The following is a 27,299-nucleotide window of genomic DNA, read 5'->3' as shown; positions in this document are numbered from 1 at the left end:
CTATCCGTCAAAAGAGTAATTTTGTTTCCTCCTATTTGATCTTTAGTCCTCTTATTTTTCTTGCGAGGCTAAAGACCTTCGGTAGCGATAATGGGCACACTGGCACACTTAAAACACTAGTAAGCCTCAAGTCAACAGCTTGGCGAGGGAGGGTTGGTGGGCTAACTAACGAAAGGTCTGGAGACGGCAGCGCCCTCCTTTCTGCGCCTGCAGCGGGTTGGGGCGCCCATATGCCTCTCTCAAGCTCCTTTTCCAATCCCAAGAAGCCGGCCGCACCTCTCTGGTTGCCGCGCAACCGCGTCACCCTGACCCGGAGCAGCTGCAGGGCTGCTAGGAGCACGTGCCATAGTCCCTAGGGCAGGGACTACGTTCCCCATAATGCCGCGCGTAAGGGGCGGCGGGCCTGGGGAGTCGGGGAAGGGCCGGGCTGGGAGGCGGAGCGGAAGCGGAGTGCGAGGGGCGAGAGGAGTACTATCTGCACACGCCGGGAGCCTACCTCGTCCAGACTCCAAACCCCGGCCTTTCTCCATCCCGACGTGGAGGCTGTTCCTCCACTGCGGGACGCAGCTGACGCCCGCTAATCGGCTTTGGCTGCGCCCCTCCGGCTCCGGAGCCCAGTGGCGGCGGCGACCGTGACGAGAAGCCCACGAGCAAGGTAATGAGGAGGGGCGACACAGAAGCGCGGGGAGGTGGCGGCTCCGCGGACCCGCCCGGGCCGCCTCTCCCCCGCCGCGCCCCCGGCAGGGATCCCGCCCCCCGGGGCCTCTGCCGCCGCTACGGCTTCGGGACGGGCCGGCAGCCCCTGCAGCGGCCGGGAAGGCTCTTTGTCCCTCTCTTCCTTCGGCCGCGACCCTGCCCCCGGGATGTCACCGCTGCGACCCCGTGGGCCCGGGGCGGAGGAGCGAGCGTGGCTCGGGCTGCGTGAGCGGAGCGGGGCGGGCTCAGTCCCGAGCTGCAGCGATGGGGAGCCCGGCGGCCGCCGCTCTCACTTCTTGTTCTGTTTTTGACAGCTCAGTTCTGTTCTACTTTGGGAAAGAGAGAGGAAGTCAGATGCCCCTTTTAAACTCGCTCTTCAAAACTCATCTCCTGGGTTACTGGTAAGGATGAACTTAAACGGCTGTGACATTGTGGAGCGTGACGCGAGAGCCTAGACCAGGGTTCGAACCCTGATTGTCTCGCTCTGACTTTGTGATCTTGGTTCATTAGAAGGTTCTAAGCCTGAGTTTTCTCACCTAGCAGTCGGAGATAATATTAGGATAGGATATGCCTATTATACCAATAGTTCTTCATTTGATGAAAAGAGCCTTTGAATGCGATACTTGAAATAGCTACGACTGAAGTGGCCTATGGACTTGTGAGTTTTGTGCTTTATTTTGTGTAATCATTAGCATCCTGGATTGTGTTTTTCACTTTATTTTTTGTTCACCTTAAACCTAAGCAAAAAAAAAAAAATCCTTGGAAATATGCGTCTTCTTAATTTCCGTTGTTTTAAAATGGCTGAGAATGTTCTTAGGAAATTGATGACTCTGCTTTTCTGGGGATCAGCTGTAGAGATTCTGTACAAGGACTTATTCACCTCCCCATCCTCCCCAGCTGCGTCCTGTGGGGATCCTTAGAGGAGGTTAAATGTCTGTTTTGTCAGAGTCAGCATCTAGGTGTTGTGCAAACCTGCCGGGGGTGGGTGGCCCATAGGGGACTTTGCCAGTTTTACCCTCTTGTCAACTTTTTTGTACCTTCCTCTACACTTTCTCACTGGGTTCGTAATTTTAGCTCCCTTTGGAATCGTATTTCTAAGCTGTAGTTTTTGTTCTTAAGACACAATGAATGTGATATATTTGATAAACAATGACTTGGAAAATTTCATGTTAGTCCCACTTCAGTTTTGATTGTTCTTGCACTCTTTTCGCCTTAATTTCTACTGAAATTGGTGGTGAGTTTTTCAAGGAAATACTTGTGGTCCTTAAATTGAATCTTATTTTTCATTTAAATGCCTGCTCTGTATTACTCTGAGTTCAGACACTATTTTGCAATATGTGAAATAACATGTCTTGAGTAAATGCTGTTTTTACATATAGAATTGTAAGGGGTTGGGGAAAGGCAGTGGTCTAGATGAATTGTCTGTAAGGCTTTAGTGACAGGTGATTTAAAAAATATTTTTAATTATCAGTGGACCTTTATTTTATTTATTTTCGGTGCTGAGAACTGAACCCAGTGCCTCACACATGCTCTACCACTGAGCCACAACACCAGCCCTATGACAGGTTTTTTTTTTAAAGCAATTTATATGAGGGGAGAGAAATTTAATGAAGATGTTTTATACAGGTATCTAGAGGGTCAGAGTAAGTAAGTGGAAAACTTATTTAAACTGTGGAAGAAGGCATATGGACATAAAGATTTCTGGTTCATTTTAATGTTTGTCAAAAATACTCATTTTGAGGAAAATGTTTCTGTATTGGTGTTATTTAGTGCAGTGTAGGATGGAGAGTACAGACAGAAATAGGAGACCTTGGTTCTTGTCATAGCTCTGTCTCTATCTTTGTAACTGTAGGAAACTATGTGGTCCTCCATTCTTTATCTCTAATATACTGAATTGATGTGATTTCAAAGACTTATAGCTTAGGTTTTCATTGCTAAGGGTTTTTAAAGGTTCTTTTTAACATGAAAAAAATTGATATAGCTGGCATAGTCTGAAATGTCAGCTATTTGGGAGGCTGAGGCGGGAGGATCACAATTCAAGGTCAAGGCCAGCCCCTGAATTTTAGGAAGACTGTCTCTAAATAAAAAGGGCTGGAGATGGGATGTTTCTCAGTAGCAGAGTGCCCCCAAGGTTAATCTCCAGTTAAAAAAAAAAAATGCCAGAAATCAGAATCTACCAGTCAGCTCCTCCCTCTCTCTCATGAGCTGCATGTTTTTCTCTGCATCTCCATACCCACCCCCAGTACTGGATATTGAACCTAGAGATGCTCTACCACTGAGCTACATCCCAAGCCCTTTTCATTTTTTAATTTTGAGACAGGCTCTCTCTAAATTAACAAGGCTGGCCTCTAATTTGTAGCCTCCTGCCGCAACCCCCCAATAACTGGGATTACATGATGTATTTTAGATGAGACCGTTACCGTATTACAGAATTAAGTAGTTTTCCTTTTGTTATAAAATTTTTTTATTTCTATTCCTGTATTGCTTTACCCTTTTTCCTCTATTTTTCTAATTTTCAGTACTATTGTCTTCTCCCTTTCCCAAAGATGCCATCTAAAGGTGATCTGATATCTTCATATTTGTATTTCTGTATCTTAGCAGGAATAGTGCAGTTTCTCTAAAGGCAGTGCGTTTTTTTGTTTGTTTGTTTGTGTTTTTTTTTGGTAGTTGTGTTTGGAGAGCATGCCTTTATTTTTATGTGATGCTAAGAATCGAACCCAGGGCCTCACACGTGCTAGGCAAGCGCTCTGCCACTGAGCTACAGCCCCAGCTCCAAGGCAGTGCATTTTGTTATTTATTTTTACTTATTATTTTTGGGGATTGAAACAAGTAACTGAACCCTCAGGCCCAAGGCAGTGCATTTTTAAATCTTAGACTTAATTATGGAGTGCATGGCCTCTTCTGTACATCGTTAAAATATTTTCCCCTAGGTATTAGCTCCAGGCAATATTTTGTAGAGAAACTATTTCAGGAATGGACTTTTCCCCAGAAATGACATTCTAGGGTCAGGTCTGCTGAGGGATCATTTCTGAGTCTTTTTTGGAAAGAACTATCTGCACCTCTGAGCTCTGTTGAACATACAATGTCTTTTTGTAATAAACATATGCTTCTCTGGCTGTAAATTCCTTTGAAGATTAATAAGCGGTGATTCTCATAGCACCTTTGACTGAGTGAAAGCTGCTCTGCTCAATGGTTGCTGCTATTGTTGTTAATAGTTACTTTTAGCTATAAGTCATAACACTACAAAAATTAGAGCACTGAATAAGTGCAAAGATGGGATTTGAATGAGAGTTTTTAAGGTAGGATTAACCATCTGTTAATGTTTTTAATGTCATTGCAATGTTTGCATAAAAATGCATGGAAGTACTTCATGATAAGCAGTGTGAAATGAAGTGTTTTGAAAAGCTTTTTAACTGCAATTCACAGCAAGAGATCTTTTTAATTCAATACTTCATAAGTTTATAACTGTGCACATGTGTATCTGGGTATGTAAAAATAAATTTTTAGAAAAATTTTACAAAAATTGTAGTAGTGTGTACAGTGTACTCTGGTGGTTTCTATTTTATAACTTTAAAAAAATTTTTTTAAAGTGCTAGTTGCAAATTGTTAAGGTGATTTTTGATCCCTCCTTTTGAAAAACAATGGAGTAGGCCTGGAGATGTAGCTCAGTGATTTACCAGAGACCCTGGGTTTGATCCCCACCATCAAAAAAAAAAAAAAAAAAGAGGGCTGGGGTTGTGGCTCAGCAATAGAATGCTCGATTAGCACGTGCAGGGACCCAGGATTTGATAATCAGCACCACATAAAAATAAATAAGTAAAAGGTATTGTGTCCAACTACAACTAAAAAATAAAATATTAAAAAAAAAAAAAGAAAGAAACATTGGGGTCCTGGGTTCAGAGTTTGGATGCCTAATCTCTCCTCTTTTTTTTTTGGCATTGGATAATTATTAATCCTTTTTGTATTTCACTTTCCTTATATTTTTTAAAAATATTTATTTCTTAGTTGTAATTGGACACAATACCTTTATTTTATTTATCTTTTATGTGATGCTGAGGATCGAATCCAGGGCCTCGCACATGCCAAGTGAGTGCTCTATCACTGCGCCACAACCCTAGCCTACTTTCCTTATCTTTATAAGGAATGTTTTCTGGTATAAGTATTTGATGATTCTTTGTCTTTCTTTTCTCTAGCAGTGGAGTTGGACTAATGTATTTATCTTTAGGTTTCTGGCCAGACAGAAGCCACTGAAAAATTGCCTAAATGTCTGGTTGTTTACATGGTGTACTATTTGGCAAGTGGCATAATAGAACTCTGAATACTATTTTTCCTCAAAAATCTTGTAAATTGGAGTGGAAACATTGGGGCTTATAATAAATATGAAAATATAACATGCTCAGGCTTCATTCCATGTCTCACCTTGCCACTGTCTCTTTCAATTAATTAAAACACCAAGAAGAATCTGCTTTTCTTTTCTCTCTCTCTCTCTCTCTCTCTCTCTCTCTCTCTCTCTCTCTCTAGCTGTAGATAGACCTTTATTTTATTTATTTATATGTGGTACTGAGAATTGACCCAATGCCTCACACATGCTAGGCAAGCACTCTGCCACTGAGCCACAATCCCAGCCTAAGAATCTGTTGGGTTTTTTTTTTTGTTTGTTTGTTTGTTTTTTAATATAAAGGCCACCACATCAGATCATTACTGTTCCTTGTATATTACCAGACAATGAAACTGCTACTTTCATAAGAAAGGGGAACTCAAGGCTTTATTTGCTTGTGGTTTCCTTCTGTTCACTTTGGATGATTTCTCTAGACCAGACTATTCCAGGCTAGGGATTGGGAGTTCTTTGATTCTTATTTGTTTGTACCAAAGACGATAGGAATAAGGAATTTAATGCCTGCTCCCAAGATTCTGGTCAGAAAAGATTTTAGTTGGAAGGAAATTGGAACCACATTTTGTACTGCCTCAGATCAAATATTATATGCTTAGAAAGCCTTTCTTGACCCCATACCTCATATAGACTTCCCCAGACTCATCAGCTAGTTTAAAGTTTCTTCACAACAATTTATTATAAGCTCAAATTAGCTTGTTTCTTTTTACTTATTAGTTGTCCCACTCCTACTAAAGCTCAGTATCTAGGAGAATGGAATTCTACCTTATTTCACCTTTTCACTTCTCCAGTTCCCAGCACATAGTAGGTACTTTAATAAGTATTTTGAATGGATAAACGAATGAATAAAACAAGTTCTTTTATGATTTAAACAAAACTCTTGTGTAGTGAGGCCTAGGCCTTTATGCATTTTCCTTCAAAGTCCTTTTTATGGAAATAAAAAGAATAGTGTGTTTTTACTGATCCTGGTGAAGTTCTCTACCTTTAGAAGATTTTTTATTTATTTTTGTGTTACTTTGTACTTTTTCAATTCTAGTTTTTTTGCCTGTGTGAAAAATAATATAAAACTTACTTCTAAATCCTTTTGTAGGTACTTTGTAATACATTGATTTATGTGAATAAAATGTATTTGAAACTTTAATGGCTAACTTTTGGGTAAGTTAATGAATAGTCTAAGTTATACATCTTCAGGATTTTAGGATCACTGCCCTAAACTGCCTTTATTATTTTTTAGTTCTAGTCTTTTAAAGCAAAAAGAACAAAGCTTCATTTAATATTGCAATTCATTCAGTATTTAAACACAGCCTTGCTAGTAGATGTAAAGGAGTCAGTGTGGTGAAGAATTGAGACAGTGAGTTAAACCTATGTTCTGGGCCAGTATACTTTCTGCCACTGGGTTAGTCAGCTTTTTATTGTGGTCAAAATGCTCAACAGGAACAACTTAGAGGAGGGCAAGTTTGTTTTGGCTCACAGTTCCAGAGGTTTGGTTCATGGTTGGCTGAGTCCGTTGCTCTGGGCCCAAGGTGAGGCAGAACATCATGGTGGAAGGATGTGGTGGAGGAACACTGCTCCATTCATGGCAGCCTAGAAGCAGAGAGCCAGTGAACCAGGGGGACGGACCACAGGAGAGATGAACCTTTTCAGGCCATGTTCCCAGTGACCCTCTTACAGCCATGCCCCACCTACTTACAATAACCACCCAGTTATTCTGTTTCAACTAGGATGGACTGATTAGGTTAGAGCTCTCAATCCAGGTATTTCACTTCCAGACATGTCTGCATTAGCACAGAAACTTTTGGGGGACACCTCATATCCAAATCATAATAGCTGCTAACTGGTTATGTCATTTTATGCAAAATACTTCCCATATTTGTACTTCACTTTCTTCACCTGAAATTTGAGGGGATTAAATTGATTTCCTCTTGGATACTTCCAGCTCAGAAATGGATAATTGAAGATACTTTAATTTTACCTCCAAATTTTCATCCTTTGTTGCTGTGTTCCCAAAAGAAATTGCAGTGAGGTCACATTGCTGCTTGGGTTAAACTCAGGGACATATTTTAAATAAAGTAAGGTGTTTTTTAGTGATTACTGATAATTCATTAGGCTCTCTGGGAGATGTGGCAGCAGTCTAAGGCTTTTTTTTTTTCTTTCTTTCTCAGAATTGAACCCAGGACCTTGTGCATGCCATGCAAGACATCTACCACTGAGCTACACCCTCAGACTTTCACCCGTCCCCCCATCCCAATTTTGAATCAGGTCTCAGTAAATTGCTGAGACTGGCCTAGAATTTGTAATCTTTATGCCTCAGCTCCTCCAGTAGCTAGGATTATAGATGTGTGCCACTGTACTTACCTTAAGGCATGTAATTCTCTTAAGGAGGTGGGATTTAATCAAGGAGAAAAAGGCTGAGGCACATGAATAGCAATATGATGTATAAAATTGATGAGCACAAAATGTGGGTTAGAAGAAAGTTAGTGTGGGCCAAAATAAATATTTGAGGTTTTAAAATCCTATAGCAGAGTTGAGCATGGTGGCACATTCCTGTAATCCCAGTGTTTTGGGAGCCTAAGGCAGGAGGATCTTGAGTTCAAAGCCAGCCTCAGCAATGACAAGGTACTAAGCAACTCAGTGAGACCCTGTCTCTAAATAAAATACAAAATAGGGCTGGGGATGTGGCTCAGTGGTTGAGTGCCCCTGAGTTCCATTCCAGGAACCCCTCCCTGCCCCCCCCCAAAAAAAATTCTTTAGCAGAGGCTCTATTGAAGCAAGTACTTTCATATAGTCTTTTTGGGCTATTTGAAAGATGAACTGTTCTGATCAACAATATGCTATTATGTCATGTTTTAGGACTAGGTAATTCTTTAGTAACTTAATGAAGCATTTCTGTCATCCACAAATTATGAGTAGAAACAGCCCATGAATGCTAATCAGGAATGTTAAAAGCTTTTCCTATATTTCCTCAAGTTGCTCAGGTGATCAAGAATTAGCATTGTTGCATAAGTGTCTGATGCTAATAATAAGGGTTAATATTTATCGAGTAATGAGATATCATTTAATCTTTATCAACATTAGGTAGGCACTATTGTCGTATTACAGAAGTGAGGAAATCAGGGCTTTGGGATATAAAGTATAGGGCAATAGTTCAGTGGTAGACTGCTTGCTTGGCATGTATGAAGCCATGGATTTCATCTCCAGCACTGAAAAAAGAACTTAAAGATAGAATATGAAATTTCATATGAAGAATATTTAAAAAGGACCTTGTGGCAGGAGGTGGGACATAAATGAGAATGCTGTTTCTAAAGAGCTGACATTTGAGTCAAGTATTAAAGAATGAAAAGGAACAAACCACAGGAAGAGCATTCTAATCTGGGGAATGGCAATTGTAGATAGCCAAGGGTCCGAGAACATTTAAATATTTGTCACCTGTGGCAACAGCACAGTGAAGGAAGTGATACAAGATTGAGACAGAGAGAAATGGGTGGAAGTTAGGTTATAGGACCTTGTGGACCTTTCTGAGGAGTCTGAATGTTATATTAGGATCAGTGGTAAACTATTGAAGGTCTTTTTTAAGAGAGAGAGAGAGAATTTTTAATATTTATTTTTCAGTTTTTGTATGTGGTGCTGAGGATTGAACCCGGGCCGTACGCATGCCAGGTGAGTGCGCTACCACTTGAGCCACATCCCCAGCCCCCTTGAAGGGTTTTTAAACAGGGGAATGATACATTTGTGTGTGTGTGTGCGCGCGCGCAGTAAAAAAATATATAACAAAAATTTACCATTTGAACCATTTATAAATGACACAGTCACAGTGATGTTACTAATGCTCATTGTTATGCAACCATCACTACCATCCATTTCTAGAACATTTTCATCTTCCCAAATTGAAATTGTACCTATTAAATCATAATTCTCCCTTCTGTTTCATTGGCCCCTGACAACTACCATTCTACTTTCTGTCTTTATAAATTTGCTCTTCTAGATCTTTTATGTGAATAGAATAATAAAATAGCTGTCCTTTTGTGTCTGATTTTATTTAACTTTGCATAATATCTTTAAGGTTCAGTCATGTTGTAGCATGGTTCAGAGCATCGTTTCTTTTTATGGTTGAATAATATTCCATTGTGTATCTATGCCACATTTTGTTTATCCATTTATCTATGATGAATATTTGGGTTGTTTCCACCTTTTGGCTATCATGAGTAGTGCGGCAGAGAGCATTGATGTACAAATATCACTTTAGTCCCTCTTTTCAGTTCTCATGTATATGTACATTTTTTTTTTTTTTAAGTACTGGGGATTAAACCCAGGGGTTGTCTACCACTGAGCCATACCCTCAGCTACCCCTACCCCCACCCCCTTTTTTTCTTTTTCAGATTTTGAGACAAGTTCTTACTAAGTTGTCCAGGCTGCCTTCAAACTTGTATTCCTCCTGCCTCAGCTTTCTAAATAGATGGAATTAAAGGGGTATGCCACCCATCATTCCCATCTAGACACTTCATTTTCCTTTTACCTTTTTTTTTGTATAAGTTTAATTTAATTTAATTTTTTTAAGAGAGAGAGAGAGAATTTTAATATTTATTTTTTAGGGTTTTTTTTGGCGGAAACAACATTTGTTTGTATGTGGTGCTGAGGATCGAACCTGGGCCACACGCATGCCAGGCGAGCGCGCTACCACTTGAGCCACATCCCCAGCCCAAAGTTTAATTTTAAATGTGTTTCTTCTCCTTAATCTTTCTTCCTTTGTGCCATATTGACTTCATACCTTTTATAATTCCTGCAATTAGAAATCCTAAAAATATTCAGCAGTTTATCTTAGGTCAAAATAATAATGATGGTAAAAGTGATGATTTTATCTTACTTTAAAAGGTCTCTTGGGCTAGGATTGTGGCATAGTGGTAGAACACTCGCCTAGCACAGGCGGGACCTAGGTTTGATCCTCAGCACCACATAAAAATAAAGGCATTGTGTTGTGTCCATCTACACCAAAAAAAAAAAAAAAAAAAAAAAAAGCTCTCTAGTTGCCTGGGCGAATTTGATGTGTTTTTTTTTTTTTTTTTAAGTCATCAGTAGAAAATTGATACAGAGGCCTACAAGTTAAAGTTAAAAAGTTTTTAGATTGTAGACTATTTTGGTGGAGGAGGCCTCTATAACAAAGAGTACGCTAGTTGCTAGCCTAAGCCCCCAGTAACAGTGTTGCTCTTTCAGATTTTAATTAGTGGTTCTTTCATGATCTAGTGGTTGTCAGGGGTAGGATCAGTACTTAAAACATGAAGAAAAGTGGTGAGATTCAGAGTGCAATTTCCTCTGTTATTTGCAGTTTTGAAAATTGCACAGAAAGAAGAGATTGCATCTTCCCCTTTCTTTATTTTTCTTTCCTGAAGATTGAAGCTAAGACTTATTTCCCTTTTTAATCACTAATGTAAAAGTACACTAGTAAATTATGTTCAGTCACTAAAGACTTTAAACTTCTTGCCTCCTCCTCTCCTACTGTGTGAAACCATAGACACAGTTCTCAGAGAACAGAACAGTGTATTCATATTGATTCTGGGAATTAAAGTAGTACCAATGGCAATTACTCTCTTTTCTTTACTTGCATGCTTATCTCATCCACCTTGAAAGTAATAACTTGGGTTCCAGAAAAGATCACCTCTTTTCTATCTCACCACTTTAAAAGGTTGTTGTGGGTAGGTCCGAGTAACAGGATTCCTGTGTCACACTGTTGAACTGAATTATAGATTTGAATTTAGACACCCTTCCTGCAGCTGTCATTGTTGCTTTGTAAGAAGTTTGAGTTTTGGACAGTGGTTCTCTAACTTTGCTGCATAGACTCCAGTGTTCTTTAAAAAACTCTGATGCCTGGCTCCCATCTCCAGGTAGATTAATTTAGTTGGTACTGTGTGGAACTTGGCACTAGGATTTAAAACACACACACACACACACACACACACACACAAACAAACAAACAAACAAATACAACTCTAGGTGATTTTAATATGAAGCATTCCCTTGGAAGAGACGAAAGACAGAAATGTATCCTTTTAGAAATCTTACTCACCTCTGTTAGTTTGATAAAATAGTTTTCAGGCAGCCTTGGGTTGCTTTAGGGAATGCATAGGGTCCTTTGAGCTGCTCAGCTCTTTCTCAGGTATAAACTGGCTCCCAGCCACCTTTTTATTTTTAGTCTCATTTTTGTGGTGGGGATAGAACCCACGACTCCCATATGATAAGCAGGGCTCTACCCCTGAGCTACAGCCCCAGCTCTCAGGCCATCTTTTCACTTGGAGACAGCTCCATGATATTCTGTCTTCCTTGGAAGTCTTTTTGGAATTCCCTAATGTGAGTGAGATTAAGTGCTCCCAACTTCTCAGATCTTTGCTAGTCCCAAAGACAAAATCCTTTCATGTTTAATATTTTATTTTTCACTGTAAAAATTATATAATAAACATTAGCAAGTTGCAAAACATTAAATTCTTTACCATGATAGTCCCTGTAAAAATTCCTGACTTTCCCTGAGATGAGCATCTGCACTGCTTTCATTTTGTTCAGGGCAGTGCTGAGCATTCACAGTCCATAGAGTCCAGGCTGCTAAAGCCTTTCAATCATGAAAGCCTCATTTCTAAGTGTGATTGTACAGTGATATAGAGCAATAAGGATCTCTTTATCTAAAGTATGCAACTGAGATCTTTGGCCCCTTCTATTAAGAATCAGTAAGTTTAAACTAGTTCTCAGAGACTTGTTCCTTGGGACTTATTCTTTTGGGGTCATAAGTTCATCAGCTGTTCCTCTGCCCTGTCTAGTACCTATGTTTGTTGTTGGTTCTACTATTTACTCTTTAAGACAGTGCACAGTGGTTAGAAGCTTGACATTCTTAAGTTTGTTCCCACTTGGAAAGTTTTACCTATTATAGGTGAGGCTCCCTGGGTTTGACTATCCTTTTCCCTACTGCATCTCCAAACTTGGCTTACCAAATCTCCTTTTATCTTCCCAATGCTATTGTAGTCTTGGTATTTTCTACTTTAATGAGTCTTTGGAAAACCTATGAGTTCTAATGGGGCTAGACTTTCTATAAAGGAAAGAACAGACTCTGAATGGATATATAGATTCTAAACTTTTGGACTTTTAGTTTTTACCAAGTTAAGGCAACTAAAGTCATTTATCCCCGACAAAAATCTTAGGCAGGTTAATCTCTGTAAGACTTAATTTGATCATCTTTAAGGGGAGAATAATAATACATACTTCAAGATATATAGGAGGAATATATTGAAGGAAGAATAATGTTAATATGTAAAACATTTATTTAATTTTGCTAATAAAGCAAAGTTTAATAATCCAAAGTTGATTTAATAGTATTATTTTTATAAGATATAAAGGAATTTATTCTGTGCATGGTAGCTAAAGAAATAAGTAGAAGAAACTTTGAAAAGGACTTAATTCCTAATTTTTAATGTTTTTATTTGACTACAGCAATTATTATTATACTAATGGTATATCATGTTGTAGTGAGGTTTGGCAGGATGGTATACTTCAACAAAAAACAAATGGCTGTTGTTCAAACCTTGGAGCCCCAGAGTTTAGTAAAGATATATCAGAGACTATCTGGGGGGTGGCCTGGTGGACTGAGTGGGAGTTTTCTGAGCAGGACAGGTGAATCAGCAGGGCAGAGAATTCCCATCTTATACATGCTTTAGCACACATCTAATAGTGAAGTTCTTATTGTTTTTAGGCTGGAAATTGAACCCAGGGTTACTCTACCACTAAGCCACATCCCTAGCCCTTTAAATTTTTATTTTTATTTTTATTTATTTTTTTTATTTTGAGACAGGGTCTTGCTAAGTTGCCAGGTAACTCTGAGTTACCTAGGTTGGCCTCCAATTTGTAATCTTCCTGCCTTATATATTCAAATTGATGGGATTATAGTGTACCACTGTGCCCAGCTGAGAAGTTTTGACTCTGTGTGTGTGTGTGTATATATATTTATTGATATATATATATTGATATTTTGTATAGATTTTAAAATACTTTATTTTTAAAAAGTTTGAAATCATGTGCTCTAGGAAGCAAATTTCCAGAGTAGAACTGTAGTATCTCTGATCTCCAGTCTATGTGCTGCTCAGTAAATATTTTCTGAATGAAAGTGATGGAATGCTCTGTAAAGTTACCTTTATAATGCATAGTATTCATTTTTAGTCTTATCCTCAAACTAGATTTTATTCAATTATGTGATCATTCCCTAGTAAGCAGATTAAAATTGGGATGTTTTGTTACAGGAAGTTAAAAAGTTTTTAAAGATTATTTTTAGTTAGCTGTGAAATATCCTTGTGAAATGCACTCCAGCCATTTGGTGTAATCAAATCTTTTCTTCACTGGACACTTTGGTGATACATATATGTCATTCTCCAGGTCTTTCTAGATTTAATGATGGTTACAATCTTTCTCTAAAAAAAAAAAAAAGTTGAAGTACAGTACATAGCATGTAGATCAGTGCCTAGAACTTGCCTGGGTTCAATTTCTAGCAACACACACACACACATACACACATACACACACATAGTTGATATATAATATTCTAATTTTTTTCCTTAAATTATACAAATACATACATAAATGCATACCTTTGTCATTTAAATTGTGGAATTGTAAGGGCGAGGCAGGAGGATCTCAAGTTCCAGGCCAGGCTGGGAAATTAGCAAAACCCTTAAAAAGGACTGTGGATGTAGCTTGGTGGTAGAGTGCTTACCTAGTATGTGCAAGGCCCTGGGTTCAATCTCCAGTACTGCACCATAAATAAAATAAAATAAATTGTAAGCCAGGAAATATGGGAAAATATTCTAACTTGTTTTAGCATTTGCCACACTTTTTTTTTTTTGTGGGGGGGAGGGTACTGGGGGTTGAACTCAGGGGCACTCAACCACTGAGCCACATCCTCAGCCCTATTTTGTATTTTATTTAGAGACAGGGTCACACTGAGTTGCTTAGCGCCTTGCTTTTGCTGAGGCTGGCTTTGAATTCGTGATTCTCTTTCCTCAGACTCCCTCAGCTGGGATTATAGGTGTGTGCCACCATGCCTGGCCTGTCATACTTTTATAAGATATAAACTAAGAAATCATAACTAATTTTTCATCTTAGGTTGGATACTTCCTAGGGTTATCTCCTTCCCATTAGTTATATATGCTAGTGACATTTTTAAATGTTAGCACACTTATGGAAATACTTGTTAGACAGGCATTTTGATTTTAAATTTCTTTTATCTTATTTCTAATTTTTATTTGGCATTTACTTGTGTTTTTTAAAAATTTATTACTTTTAAAAATAACGAGAAATATCTTTTAGGTATTAGTTTGGTGACATGTTTTTGAACAGATTTAGATCTCTTAAGTCTTACTTAAGTATGTCCTTGGTTTTAGTTAGAAATGAGAAGAAACCATTCAAAGATTTTTTGTAATCATGGTTGCATTTTTTCGGATATTTTCAATGAATTGATATTTATTTTTATTTAAATTTTGATAAGATATAAAATGAAACTGATGAAAGACCATAAATCTTACTTAGTAGGGAGAAAGTTGTCAAGGAAAAAGAAATTCTTCCAAATCAAAACTAGAGCATCTCTTTATCATTGTTTATTTTGTTGCTGATATAGACTAAGACTAATTGTCTTTTTTTCTTCTCAGTTTTACAGAGTTGATATAAGAGTGGAGGCAACTTTGCTGAAGATGAAGATTATACCATATTAGAAGAGTTTTTTTCTTTCAAAAGTCTTGATTGTTAGGAGGCTTATCTCCAGTTACTGCTTTTAAATCAAGTCTGTTTGCTTCATCAGAAATGTTTTTTACAATCTCAAGAAAAAATATGTCTCAGAAATTGAGTTTACTCTTGCTTGTATTTGGACTCATTTGGGGATTGATGTTATTACATTATACTTTTCAACAACCAAGACATCAAAGCAGTGTCAAGTTACGTGAACAAATACTAGATTTAAGTAAAAGATACGTTAAAGCTCTAGCAGAGGAAAATAAGAACACAGTGGATGTTGAGAATGGTGCTTCTATGGCAGGATATGGTAAGATAACCACAGAATATTTCTGGTTTTCTCCTCTTTAGTCTATCCCTATTTAAAGATAGTCATGGAAATAGAACTTATTATTTCATGTATAAGTCTTTTAAAAATATATATCTTTATTTATTTATTTATTTTTATGTAGTGCTGAGGATCAAACCTAGTTCCTCGCATGGTAGGCAAGCACTCTACTGCTGAGCCCCAGCTCCTGTCCCCATGTATAAGTCCTTACAAAGTAACTGTTTTTTGACTGTTTATTAAAATTGTTTTCAGATGTACTGAAAAGTAGAGATATATTCATCACCCAGATTTGATAGTTATTAACAGTTTGCAACATTTGTTTTGAAAAATATTAAAAGTACATTATAGGGCTGGGCCATAGCTCAGTAGTTGAACACTTGCCTCGAATGTGTGAGGGTCTGGGTTCAGTCCTTAGCACCACATAAAAATATACAAAAAATACATTATAGAAATTGTGTCATTTAACCACTAGGTTTGTGCCTCTTTAAAAATATATATGTGTAAAAATGTTTGTTTGTATATGTAAATGTATATGTTATTTATTTTTTGCCATACTTGAGATCGAACCCAAGGACTCTATACCACTGAACTACATCCCTAGCCATTTTTTTATATTGAGACAGGGATTCATCAGGTTGTACAGGTTGTCCCAGAACTTGTGATACTGCTAGCTCAGGATCCCGAGTAACTGGGATTATAGGTGTGTGCCACCCCCACGTTTTATTTATGTATGTGTGACATACATATATATATATATATATATATATATATATATATATGTGTGTGTATTTTTAAAATCACCTATTTAAATTATTTTGAATGTCCCAATTTTTATATAAATCATCAGTTGTGTAGAGTTTAAAGTTTATTCATCCCTAAGACACAGGATTTACATTGTTTATTGCCTGGGTTTGTTGTTTATTATCCTGGATTTCTGCTATATTTAAAGCTCCTTATGCATGCCATGTTCTCTTTCTGTGGGGTCAGGGGTGGAGGAGAAGAAAGAGAAGAATAGAGAGCAAACAGAATGGTTCTGATACACTATGTATGTACATGAGTTTGTGGACATTTTCAGTGTTTAATTATAAGTTACACTGGCATGTATTTCAAGAATCAAAATGTGAAAAAAAATCAAAATGTGTTGATTCTTATAATGAAAAAGGGCAGTTTTTCCCATTCTCAGCAGTCCTCAGATTTCCTCTTCCTTGGAGCCACCCATTAAATTTTTTTCATTTATTTGGGGACCATCTCTATATCCAAATAACATGATGTATGAACCACTTCTTGATTTTTTTCAGTTATAGGCATTGTTTGTTAACTTTCTACCACATAGGGTGAAGATTTAGCTTTCTTTTTCATCCCAAAATACATTCTACCCATCCCAAGGTTGCCTTCCCTGACACATGTCTTTTTCCTCCTGATATTTTACCTTCATAATTTTGGTTAGAATAATACTCACTGTTTGCACTATGACTATTAGTGATATTCATTACTGAGCCATGTGGTAGATTATCATATGTTTCCTTTCATGTAAAACTTAATTTTCTTCCTAGAAATAATAATTATAGGTTTTTGTTTCTTTGCCTATTTTTATATTCCATCTCCCCAGAGTTACTTAAATCTCTTCCTGATGTATTCTGACTTATTAGGTATTCCATTACTTTCTTTATTTTGAAGGAATCTTTCCTGGCCAGGTATCGTGATACATACCTGTAGTCCCAGGTACTCAGGAGGCAGACAAAGCAGGATTGAAGATTTGAGGCCAGTTTGGGAACTGAGACCCTGTCTCAGAATAAAAAAAAGGGTTGGGGATATAATTCAGTGGCATTGTAGCCCCTAATTCAATCTCCAGTACTGCCAAAACAAAAGAAGTCTTTCCTGGAGTTTTCTGATCAGCTCAGCTCTGGTCTGAACTGCTTGCTCTCTAGGCTTGAAGCATGAATTGTTCTAAGATCTCACTTGGTCATCATTCTGTATATTCTCTTTACTCCTCTCTTAATGTTGTATCCCCTATTTTCTAGAATTCTATAGTATCTTCCTGATTTTAGGTTATCCCCTTTCTTGAGAAAGGTACAAGGGAGATAAAGTTTTGAGTTCCTTGTATATCTGGGAAGGTCTTTCCCCCCTGCAACCTTCATGCTTAATTGAAAATTTGGCTGGGTATAGAATACTAGGCTGAAAATAATTTTCCTTAAGATTATAAAGACTATTCTGTTTTGTGTTTTTCCATCCCATCTTCCATTTTTAAGAATTGAATCCTATTCTTATTCTTCAGCCTTTATATATGACTTATTTTTTGAAGCTTACATTTTTAAAAAATATTTTTAATTATAGATGGATGAAATACCTTTATTTTGTTTATTTTTATGTGATGCTGAGGATTGAGCCCAGTGCTTCACATGTGCTAGGCAAGCACCCTACAATAAGCTACAACTCCAGCCCTGTAGCTTACTTTTTTGAAAGTAAGGTTTTTGTTGCATACTGTTCTGAAATTTCTCAATTATCTGTCTGGATGTGGGTATCTTTGTATATATCTTGGGACCTCAGTTTATATTTTAAAATCTGCAATTTATGTCATTTAATTCCAAGATATTTCTTAAATTATTTATTTGATTTTTAAAAATTTTTATTCTAGGATTATGTTATTTAGCATTTGGGCTCCCTGAACTTGTTCTCTAATTTTCCGTTTTTATTTTTGGTGCTGTACTTGGAATTTAACCCAGGGATGCTCTAGAACTGAGCTCTATCATCCAAGCCCCTTTTAATTTCTATTTTACTTTATTTTTTTGAGAGTGACTAGGATTGAACTCAGGGCCTTACTCATGCTAGATAAATGTTCTGCCATTGAGTTACATCCCCAGCACGTTTATTCTTTTTCTTCTATTTATCCGTTTGCTTTATTTATTTTTTATGTGTTTTTTTCGCACCTGAGATTGAACCCAGGGGTGTTTAGCCACTGGTGACATCCCCATCCCTTTTTTATATTTTATTTAGAGACTGGGTCTTTCAAGTTTCTGAGGTTGGCTTTGAATTGCTGGTCCTCCTGCCTCAGCCTCCCAAGCTCTGGGATTACAGACATACATGACTGCGCAGCCCTTTTGCTTTATTTTTGAGAGATTTATTTTCTAGATCTTCATGGAGCTTTATTTTCAATTTCTAAGAGCTCTTTTTTTTTTTTTCCCCCTCTCTGAGATTATTAGTGGCAGCTTTTCTGGAGTGCTTTTGTGTTTCTTCCAAATGTCTGATGATCCCTTTGGCAATAATTAATCCCTTAAGTCCCAAGTTTTCAATTCTGTTAGTATTTCAGCAAAATTGACACAGGTGCATTAACATAGGTTATAAGTCATAATCTAGAGTTTATATTTTATGTTAATGTTATATTATAATTTTTAATAATAAAATTATATGGTTGTGTAGTGTTTACATATTTATTTTTTGAGGTTTAAAAAAATTTTATTTGTTATAATTAGTTATACCATTGTATATATTTATTTAGTAAGATTTTGTGTGTGTGTGTGTGTGTGTGTGTGTGCATGTGTGTGTGTGTGTTGCTGGGAATTGAACCTAGGGCTTCCTGCATGCTAGGCAAGCACTCTACCACTGAGCTACATCCCCAGCCCTATTTCAATTTTTATAGGTGTTCCATTTCTGGGACAATGGGACAAAATTGATTAAGAATTGGATATTAAAAAGTTGATGGAAATACTGAATTGTTAGGTGGTATTCACTTTAAGATAATCTGGAGGGAATATTTCTTTAGTTATAGCTTTACTATTTAAATGACTTCTGATACTAACTACCTGGAGTTAGCCAAATTTCACAGGTTAAGGGCACAGTCCTCACTTTAGAAACCAGCCACAAAGCTGAATATCCCCAAGTCACCCTTCCTCCTGACCATCTCACTACAAATTCAGGCTTTACCATTCCCTCATGTTTGATAGTTTGATAGAACCACTCACAGAACTCAATTAAGTTACTGTGCTGCTTATAACAGTGTTATTATGCAAAAGGATACAAACCAAACCAGCCAAAGGGAGATACACATGGGGCAAGGTTTGGGAGGACTCCAGATACAGTTTCTATTGACTTATCTTCATGGAGTCAGTACACATAACCCACCTGGCACATCAAGGCATATTAGGGTGTAATAACATGCATACTATTATTCAAATATGGTGGCACACATCTGTAATCCCAGGCCCCTGAAAAACTGAGGCAGGAGGATTGCAAGTTCTAGGCCAGTCTTGGCAACTTAAGTGAGACCCTGTCTCAAAAAATAGAGGGCTGGGATATAGTTCACTGATGGAATGTTCCTGTGTCAGTCTCCATCCTGGAAAAATTGCAGAATATTACTGACTAGGGAAGCTTGCTCAAACTTACAGGTGCAAGGTTTTTATTGGGGTTTTGTTGTATAGGTATGATTGATTGAATCATTGGTCACGTGGGTGAATTCAGTCTCTAACATTTCTTCGTTCCTGGAGGTCATCTGAAACCCCAATCCTTTAATCACATCCTTGATTTTTCTTGGATGGTCAGCCACCATCCTGAGTTATCTTATTAGATAATTGTTATCTTATTTGTAGATATTAATACAGAAGATCTAGGGCCTATTTTGAGTCATCTTCTCAATGTAAACTAACAGAATGTGTCCCAGCGGCCTACCTTGACTAACAAAGACGTTCATCATTTAGGAAATTGCAAGTACTTGGTGGCTACCTCCCAGGAACCAGAGACAAAGACAAACTAAATTCTTTATTATATAATACTGTAGTCCACCCTTTTCCATTTTTTCACTCTATATAGTTTTAGTTACATGTGGACACAGTTCAAAAATATTAAATGGAAAATTTCAGAAATACATCTTAAGTTTTAAGTTGCATATCATTCTGAGTAGCATGATGAAATCTCATGCCATCCCATTCCATTCCTCCCAGGATGTGAATCATCCTTTTGTCCAGTGTATCTACTTTGTGTATACTACCTTCCTGTTAGTGTAGCCATCTTGGTTATCAGTTCAACTGTTTCATTAACACTGTGCTGCTTCTGTTCAAGTAATCTTTATCCTACTTTTTGTGTTTTTTTTTTGCTGTGTGAATGTGCCATGCTGGGGATGAAACCCAGGACTTATGTTTGCTAGGCAAGTGCTCTGCCACTGCGCTACATTCCCAGACCCTTATTGGCCTCCTTATTCTTTTTTATTAATGACTTCAAAGTACAAGATTAGTGATGCTGGCAATTCAGATTTGCCAAAGAGAAGCCATAAAGTGCTTCCTTTTAGTGAAAAGGTGAAAGATACAGATTTAAGAAAAAAAATGGTATGCTGAGATTGCTAAGATATATGGTAAGTCATTAAACTTTTGCTGTGCTTAATTTTTAAATTAAACTTTATTGTATGTATAGGAAAATACATCATATATCTAGTGTTCAGTAGTATCTGTGGTTTTTCAGGTATCCACTGGGGATTTTGGAATATATTCCCTGAGAATAAGAGTGGGGCTATGTAAATTTTTTAAAATATGGGATTATATCTAATACAAGTATATTTTAGTCCTTCCTATTCAGCTAATCAGAAATCCTAGAAAAGTACTCTCATCTCTTGTTGGGGAATATAGGCCTATACATGCTCTAGGATCTGAGTAGAGAAAAAAAGGCAGAATGAAGAAGGTTGGTTCAGCACTCACTATGTAGCTGTCCATTTACTCACCCGGTTTTCACTTGGCACCCAGTGAAACTCAACTGCCTCACCCAATGTGAAAATACATCTCACATCTTCTTCACTGGGGTAGATTTTGGAGTAATGTAGAAAATTTAGGAAAATAAAATTGCTTCATAAACAGATTTTCACACAGTCCTTGCATAAAATTCCTGGGCATTTTGGGGATGGGATTCTGTGGGGAAAATTGGATTGCTTCTTGGCTTTTCCTACTTCTTGTTTTAAATTCATCCATTTTAGGTAAGCAGTTTAGTATGTGAATGAGGTATTGGGAATTAGCATAGGTTAAATGCCTTGTGTTTAATGTATCATCTTTACCTGGAAATGTACTGAACATTCTCTATATTTTCTTCTTTCCTTTGTGATGATTTTCTTGATGTTACGAGTGTTGGTTTTGTGTATGCTTTTGAGAATCAAATTTAAGGCTGGGGTGTGACTCATTGGTAAAGGGCTTGCCTAGCATTTGTGAGGTTCTGGGTTCAATCCTCAGTACCACAGGCAAAGAAAGAAAGGAAGGAAGGAGGGAAGGAAGAAGGAAATGAAGGAATGTAGGTAGGTCTTGTGTCCATCTATAACTAAAAATATATTTTAAAAAATCAAATTTAGGTGATTAGAGATGAAGATGGGTGTAAACTGAGATGGAGGTCCTTGTCACATATATAGATACAGACATTATATTGTGTTGCATTCTGTTTAGTTCAAGGAAATGGTTAGAAACAATGAAGAAGCAGATTCTTACAGGAGAAATATTTGAAAGACAATTCCTTCTATTTGAGCACAGTAATAGTGATATTTTAAAAACCAGCCATCTGTAGCTGGGAGAGGTAGAAAAAGCCTATAATCTCAGTGACTCAGGAGGCTGAGGAGGAGGATAGCAAGTTCAAGGCCAGCCTCAGCAACTTAGTGAGACTCTCAGCAATTTATTGAAACCTTGTCTCAAAAATAAAACAACCCTGGGTTCAATCCTCAGAATCACACACACAAAAAAAAGCAAAAACAAAACCAAATCTTTCTCCCACAAACCAACTATCTATGCTGTGCAATCCAGCCACTTATAATGGCTAGATACCTTTATGGAGAAAAAAAATAAATTACCAAAAGCAAAGAGATAGGACCACTGCTTGGATTTTTTTTTGTTTTATTGAGTGCTAAAAATTTTCTCATCCCCTTCTACTATTATATACCACTACTCTCCTGCTCCTTTCTGATATCTATTATTTATTCATTTTTTAAAATTTATGGTAAAATACTTAAAACATTTGTCATTTAATTTGTGTGTGTGTGTGTGTGTGTGTGTGTGTGTGTGTGTGTGTACACGTGTATGTATATGGTTCTAGGGATTGAACCCAGAATGCTCTACCACTAAACTGTATTCCCAGCCCTTATTATTTTAAATTTTGAGACAGGGTCTCACTAAGTTGCTTAGGATGACCTCGAACTAGTGATCCTCCTCCCTCAGCCTCCTGAGAACTTGGGATTATAGGTATGCAACACTGAGCCTGGTGACATTGAACCATTTTTAAGTTCATTGGAATTAATTATATTCACAATGTTGTGCAGCCATCACGATGCTTTTCTAAAATTTGCACTACTCCAACAAGGAACTCTAATTATTATTAAGCAATAATTTTTTTTTTTTTTTGGCATCCCTGGATGGACCCAAACAGTAAAAAGTTTTTATCCCTTCTTTCCTCTGGCCCTTGATAATCTGTATTTTCTAACTCTCTGGAATTGCCTGTTTTGAATATACCATATAAGTGGAATCATAAAATATTTGACCTTTTGTGTCTGGCTAATTTCACTTTGCATAACATCTCCTAGGTTTATTCATGTTGTAACATAGATCAGAACATCATTTTTTTTTATGACTGAATAATATTCCTTTGTGTTTATTTTTGCACCAGGGATTGCATTCAGGGGCACTCAACCACTGAGCCACATCCCCAGCCTTATTTTGATTTTTATTTAGAGACAGGGTCTTACTGAGTTGCTTGGCACCTCATTTTTGCTGAGGCTGGTTTTAAACTGGCAATCCTCATGCCTCAGCCTCCCTAGCCACAGGGATTACAGGTGTGTGCCATTGTTCTAGTTAATTTACCACATTTTGTTTATCCATTCATTTGTTGTTGGACCTTGAGTTGTTTCTACCTTTTGGCTATGGTGAATAAAGTCGCAATGAACATTGGTATACAACATTTCTTTTGAGTCCTTGCTTTCAATTTATGGGGATTTCTACCTAGGAGTGGAATTCCTGGGTCATGTGCTAATTTTATATTTTTAACTTTTTGAGTAACTGATAAACTGTACCCACAGTTTATATTCCCACTAGTAATATGTGAGAATTACAATTTCCCTGCATCCTCCTTATTCATTGATGAGATCTATCCTAGTAGAAGTGGTATCTCATTTGTGGTTTTGATTTGCATTTCCCAATAGGTGTTGGGTGTCTTGTCTTATCTTGTTAACCATCCATATCTTCTTTGGAGAAATGTCTGTTCAGTCTCTTGCTCATTTTGTTTTTGTTTTTTGTTTTTTGTTTTTTTTTTTGGAAAGTATAATTTTACTTCATTTTTTCTCCCAGAGGATAGTTCTTCTTCAGTTCTTGAAGACTCAGCTTCTTAAATGGGCTTTGGTGGAGGTTGTGGGGCAATTCCTACAGGTCTAAATCAGGGTGGGATGTTCTGTCTTCTGGGCTTCATGAGATCCATGATTCTTGACCACCTGGCTACAAGTGGCACAACTCAGCACTGCTCACATAGTAATATAGCTTCATGTGCAGTTTGGGAAGCATATAGGCATTGAGGACACTGAAGACATGTCCTGATATCTGCAACATATGCTATGTTTCAAACTTCTTAATGGCTTTTGTTCTTAGACACAGAATCTAGTGCAGTTCATGCTACTGAATTGTCTATACTTGGCTGTGGCATTTTTTGACACAACCTTGTTCCTTTTGGCTTTTGGTCATCTTGCAAGTGACAACCCAAGACCTTTGCTCATATTTTAAATTGGGTTATCTTTTGTTCTTAAGTTGCAGAATATATTTATATGTTCTGGATAGTAGATCTTTTTAAAAATCTTTGTTTTACTTTTATTTTATGTGGTGCTGAGGATCAAACCCAGTGCCCCACACATGCAAGGCAAGCACTCAACAATTAAGCTATAACCTCAGCCCTGGATAGTAGATCTTTATCAGATATATGGTTTACAGATATTTTCTCCCATTCTGTACCTTGTCTTTTTGCTTTCTTTTTTTCTTTTTTAAATTTTTTTTAGAGAGAGAGAAAGAAAATTTTAAAAAATATTTATTTTTTGGCGGATACAACATTTTTGTTTTGGATATGGTGCTGAGGATCGAACCCGGGCCGCACGCCTGCCAGGCAAGTGTACTACCGCTTGAGCTACATTCCCAGCTCGTCTTTTTGCTTTCTTGATAATGCCCTTTGATGTCCCAAAGTTTTAGATTTTGATGAAATCTGATTTATAGTTTTAAGTCTTTATGAAATTTGATTTATCTCTTTTTTTCATTTGTGGCTTTTTGTTTGTTTGTTTCAGTACTGGAGATTGAACCCAGGGCCTTAGCATATGCTAGGCAAGCACTCTACTACTGAGCTATATCCCCAGCCTTTAGCTCAGGCGTTTTCTCTCTTTGTAACAGAGCCATCTGCAAATATCTGCTCTATTACCCTAGAAAAGTGAGAGATGCCCTCATAGTTACACCTCCGACACTCCTTTTGGAAACTCTGTATGTGATGCTGTGGATTAAAATAATCAGGCTTTCTCTAGGAGTGGTATGAATGCATTCTTTCAGTATATTTCTCTCAGATCTCTAATAACTGTTCACCCTTTCTCTTAAACTATAAAAACACAAATATCAAGTACTCTATCAATGTTTAATATGGTTTATTCTGATTTTTCCTCCTAGCGGATCTGAAAAGAACAATCGCCGTCCTTTTGGATGATATTTTGCAACGCTTAGTGAAGCTGGAAAACAAAGTCGACTACATGGTTGTGAATGGCTCTGCCACCAACACAACCAATGGTACTAGTGGGAATTTGGTGCCAGTAACCACAAATAAAAGGATAAACGCATCAGGCAGCATTAGATAGCAGTTGAAGATCACCCTGTGCTGCTACGTCCACCGTGGATTATATCCTATTGCAGAAAACCTTTTGAATTGCTGGCTAGGACAAAAGAATCCTTTTAAAAAGCTCCATGTGTTTTCAAGGAGTGTGCTGGATTCATGGAACTCTTAATTCTGTATATAAAAATTTAAAATGTTATTAGTTTGCTATCAGGCAAGTCTCTTCATTGCTGTAATATATCCTTAAAGGGAATTTGATAACATGGTTAATGTAGTATTAAGCAGGTAGGTGATCTTGTATAAATCTTTTGAGTTTGAGGTGAAGCTGAAGCAAAAACACTAAAGACATATTTGTTTCTATAAAATATTTATTTACGTATGTAACTTGTTTTTTTCAGACAAGTGGAGAATATTGTTATTGATTCCTTCTGTCACTTGTTCTGTTTGACTAAGTAGATGTAACTGTTTGACTAAGGCTATTAGAAAACATGTTTTACTTCCAGGACTATATTTTGTTACTAAGATATGAGCAGAGAAAGGAAGTATAATGTTGAAATGTTTTGAAATCATGACCCAAAGAATGTCTTCATTTGCACTATCCTTCAAAATAACTGAAGGTTAATTATTGTATATTTTTAAAAATTACATTTGTAAGAGTATAATATTGAAATGGGTAGCAGCCACTGTCCATAAGCTATTCTTAACATTGAGGGCAACTTAATAACAACATTAAAATAGTATTCTTTAATCACATACTTAAAATTTTCTTATATATATTCTAAAGAGTAAGAGATATTTTTATGATAAAATTAAAAGTAACTAAAGTATTCATGATTTTTCACATACATGAGTGTTGCTTTAAAAGTTCAGTCCCTTAGCTGGGTGTAGTGTCCCATGACTGCAGTCCCAGCTGCTTAGGAGGCTGAGGCTGGAGGATCAAGAGTACAAGGCTGGCCTGGGCAACATAGTAAGAACCTGTCTAAACAAACAACAAACAAAAGAAACATCATTTGACCCCTTGAGTATTTATATGACCAGGATGCATATTATTTCCATGTTTGGGTGAGTTTGCTTTTGTTATGTTGGTGGGGAGGAAGATACTCTTGAGGATTTTAATCAGATATGTATAATGAAGGTGTTTGTGTTACATAAACACTGCTTAGAAAATGTTAATATTACTTGATGTTATATAAGAGTATCATGCTTTATGAAATCTTTTTGATTAGGTTTTCATTTAATATAAGACCACTTAAAATAATTAAGAACAGTTAAGATATATTTAAATTATAAAATTGGCTATCCTTTCAGATACTGAATACAGCACAAGAAATACCAATCTAGAGTAATTTTAGTATAGAAAGAAGTACACCTTTATTTAAATTTCCCTTGTAGCAAATCTAATTGCTATATGGTACCCTATATGTCATAGTATTTATTACTCTAAATATCTGCTGAAGTGCAGCTAGCTTCTAGATTGAATTTAGTTTTAGATATTGTATTCATTATAATATGCTACCACAAATAGTAGCAATAATTATAATATTTTTGTTTGAATATGTGTGAGAAGATATTATTTCATGAAAGATGATTTCCATATTGTCTTTTCTGAACCTTTATGTGAAGAAACTAATTATATACAATTGCCAGGTGAAGTGTGGAATAATTGGTCTCTCTGATGAGATGTGGACATTTTTGTTTGTTTTTTTTGTTTTCAGGGATGAAATAAAATATATTATTTGTATTTACAAAGTGTTATACATTTTTAAAGTAGTGGTTATTCACTTAATAAATGGTAAATAAATAAGGAATTTTAACATAACTTTGGGTTTTGTTTCAATAACACTGGATAACTTTTCAAAAGAGAAAAATTTTAGGTTATCCAATAGTGCCTCTCATTTAATGCTTGGATGGACACCTGGGAATAAGTCTGGATTGAGATTTAGTATGGATTCTAAGTTTGTACCCTTACGTTGAAATTTACTGTTGATTTTTTATGAATTTTTTTATTTGTCTATGGACCTTTATTTTTTATTTTTAAAATTTATTTATAGGTGGTGCTGAGAATTGAACCCAGTGCCTCACACATGCTAGGCAAGCACTCCACCACTGCCACAAGCCCACCCTTTCTGTTGATTTTTTGAGTCAATTCTTCATGGGGGTTGGGGGGGGCAGTGGCGCATACCTTGCAATCCCAGTGGCTTCAGAGACTGAGGAAAGAGGATCCTGAGTTCAGAGCCAGCCTTAGCAATTTAGTGAGGCCCTAAGCAATTCAAAGAGACCCTGTCTCTAAATAAAATGTAAAGAAGGGCTGGGGATGTGGCTCTATGGTTAAGGACC

General features: G+C 37.1%; 1 protein-coding gene across 5 annotated transcripts; it reads left to right on the top strand.

Moving 5' to 3' along the window:
• The first annotated feature begins 385 nt into the window (after window positions 1-385).
• On the top strand, window positions 386-26,711 carry Ccdc126 (coiled-coil domain containing 126). 5 transcript variants are annotated; one of them, XM_040291761.2, is made up of 5 exons: window positions 402-655; window positions 1,011-1,097; window positions 8,696-8,743; window positions 14,758-15,146; window positions 24,803-26,711. In XM_040291761.2, exons 4-5 carry the CDS (start codon window positions 14,909-14,911, stop codon window positions 24,985-24,987), a joined length of 423 nt encoding a protein of 140 aa, XP_040147695.2. In that variant the 5' UTR covers window positions 402-655; window positions 1,011-1,097; window positions 8,696-8,743; window positions 14,758-14,908; the 3' UTR covers window positions 24,988-26,711. The 5 variants fall into 5 exon arrangements, 3 of the variants coding, with proteins under 3 accessions (XP_040147695.2, XP_005319167.2, XP_077896101.1); XR_013435105.1 differs by lacking the exons at window positions 14,758-15,146; window positions 24,803-26,711 and adding an exon at window positions 9,463-10,082 and having other exon boundaries at window positions 386-655; XM_005319110.5 differs by lacking the exon at window positions 8,696-8,743.
• The last annotated feature ends 588 nt before the right edge of the window (window positions 26,712-27,299 follow it).

Source organism: Ictidomys tridecemlineatus, chromosome 2 (assembly GCF_052094955.1).
Source record: "Ictidomys tridecemlineatus isolate mIctTri1 chromosome 2, mIctTri1.hap1, whole genome shotgun sequence".
Taxonomy (NCBI): domain Eukaryota; kingdom Metazoa; phylum Chordata; class Mammalia; order Rodentia; family Sciuridae; genus Ictidomys; species Ictidomys tridecemlineatus.
Note: the sequence above shows the minus strand (reverse complement) of the source record. Positions and strands in the feature narration are given on the sequence as shown.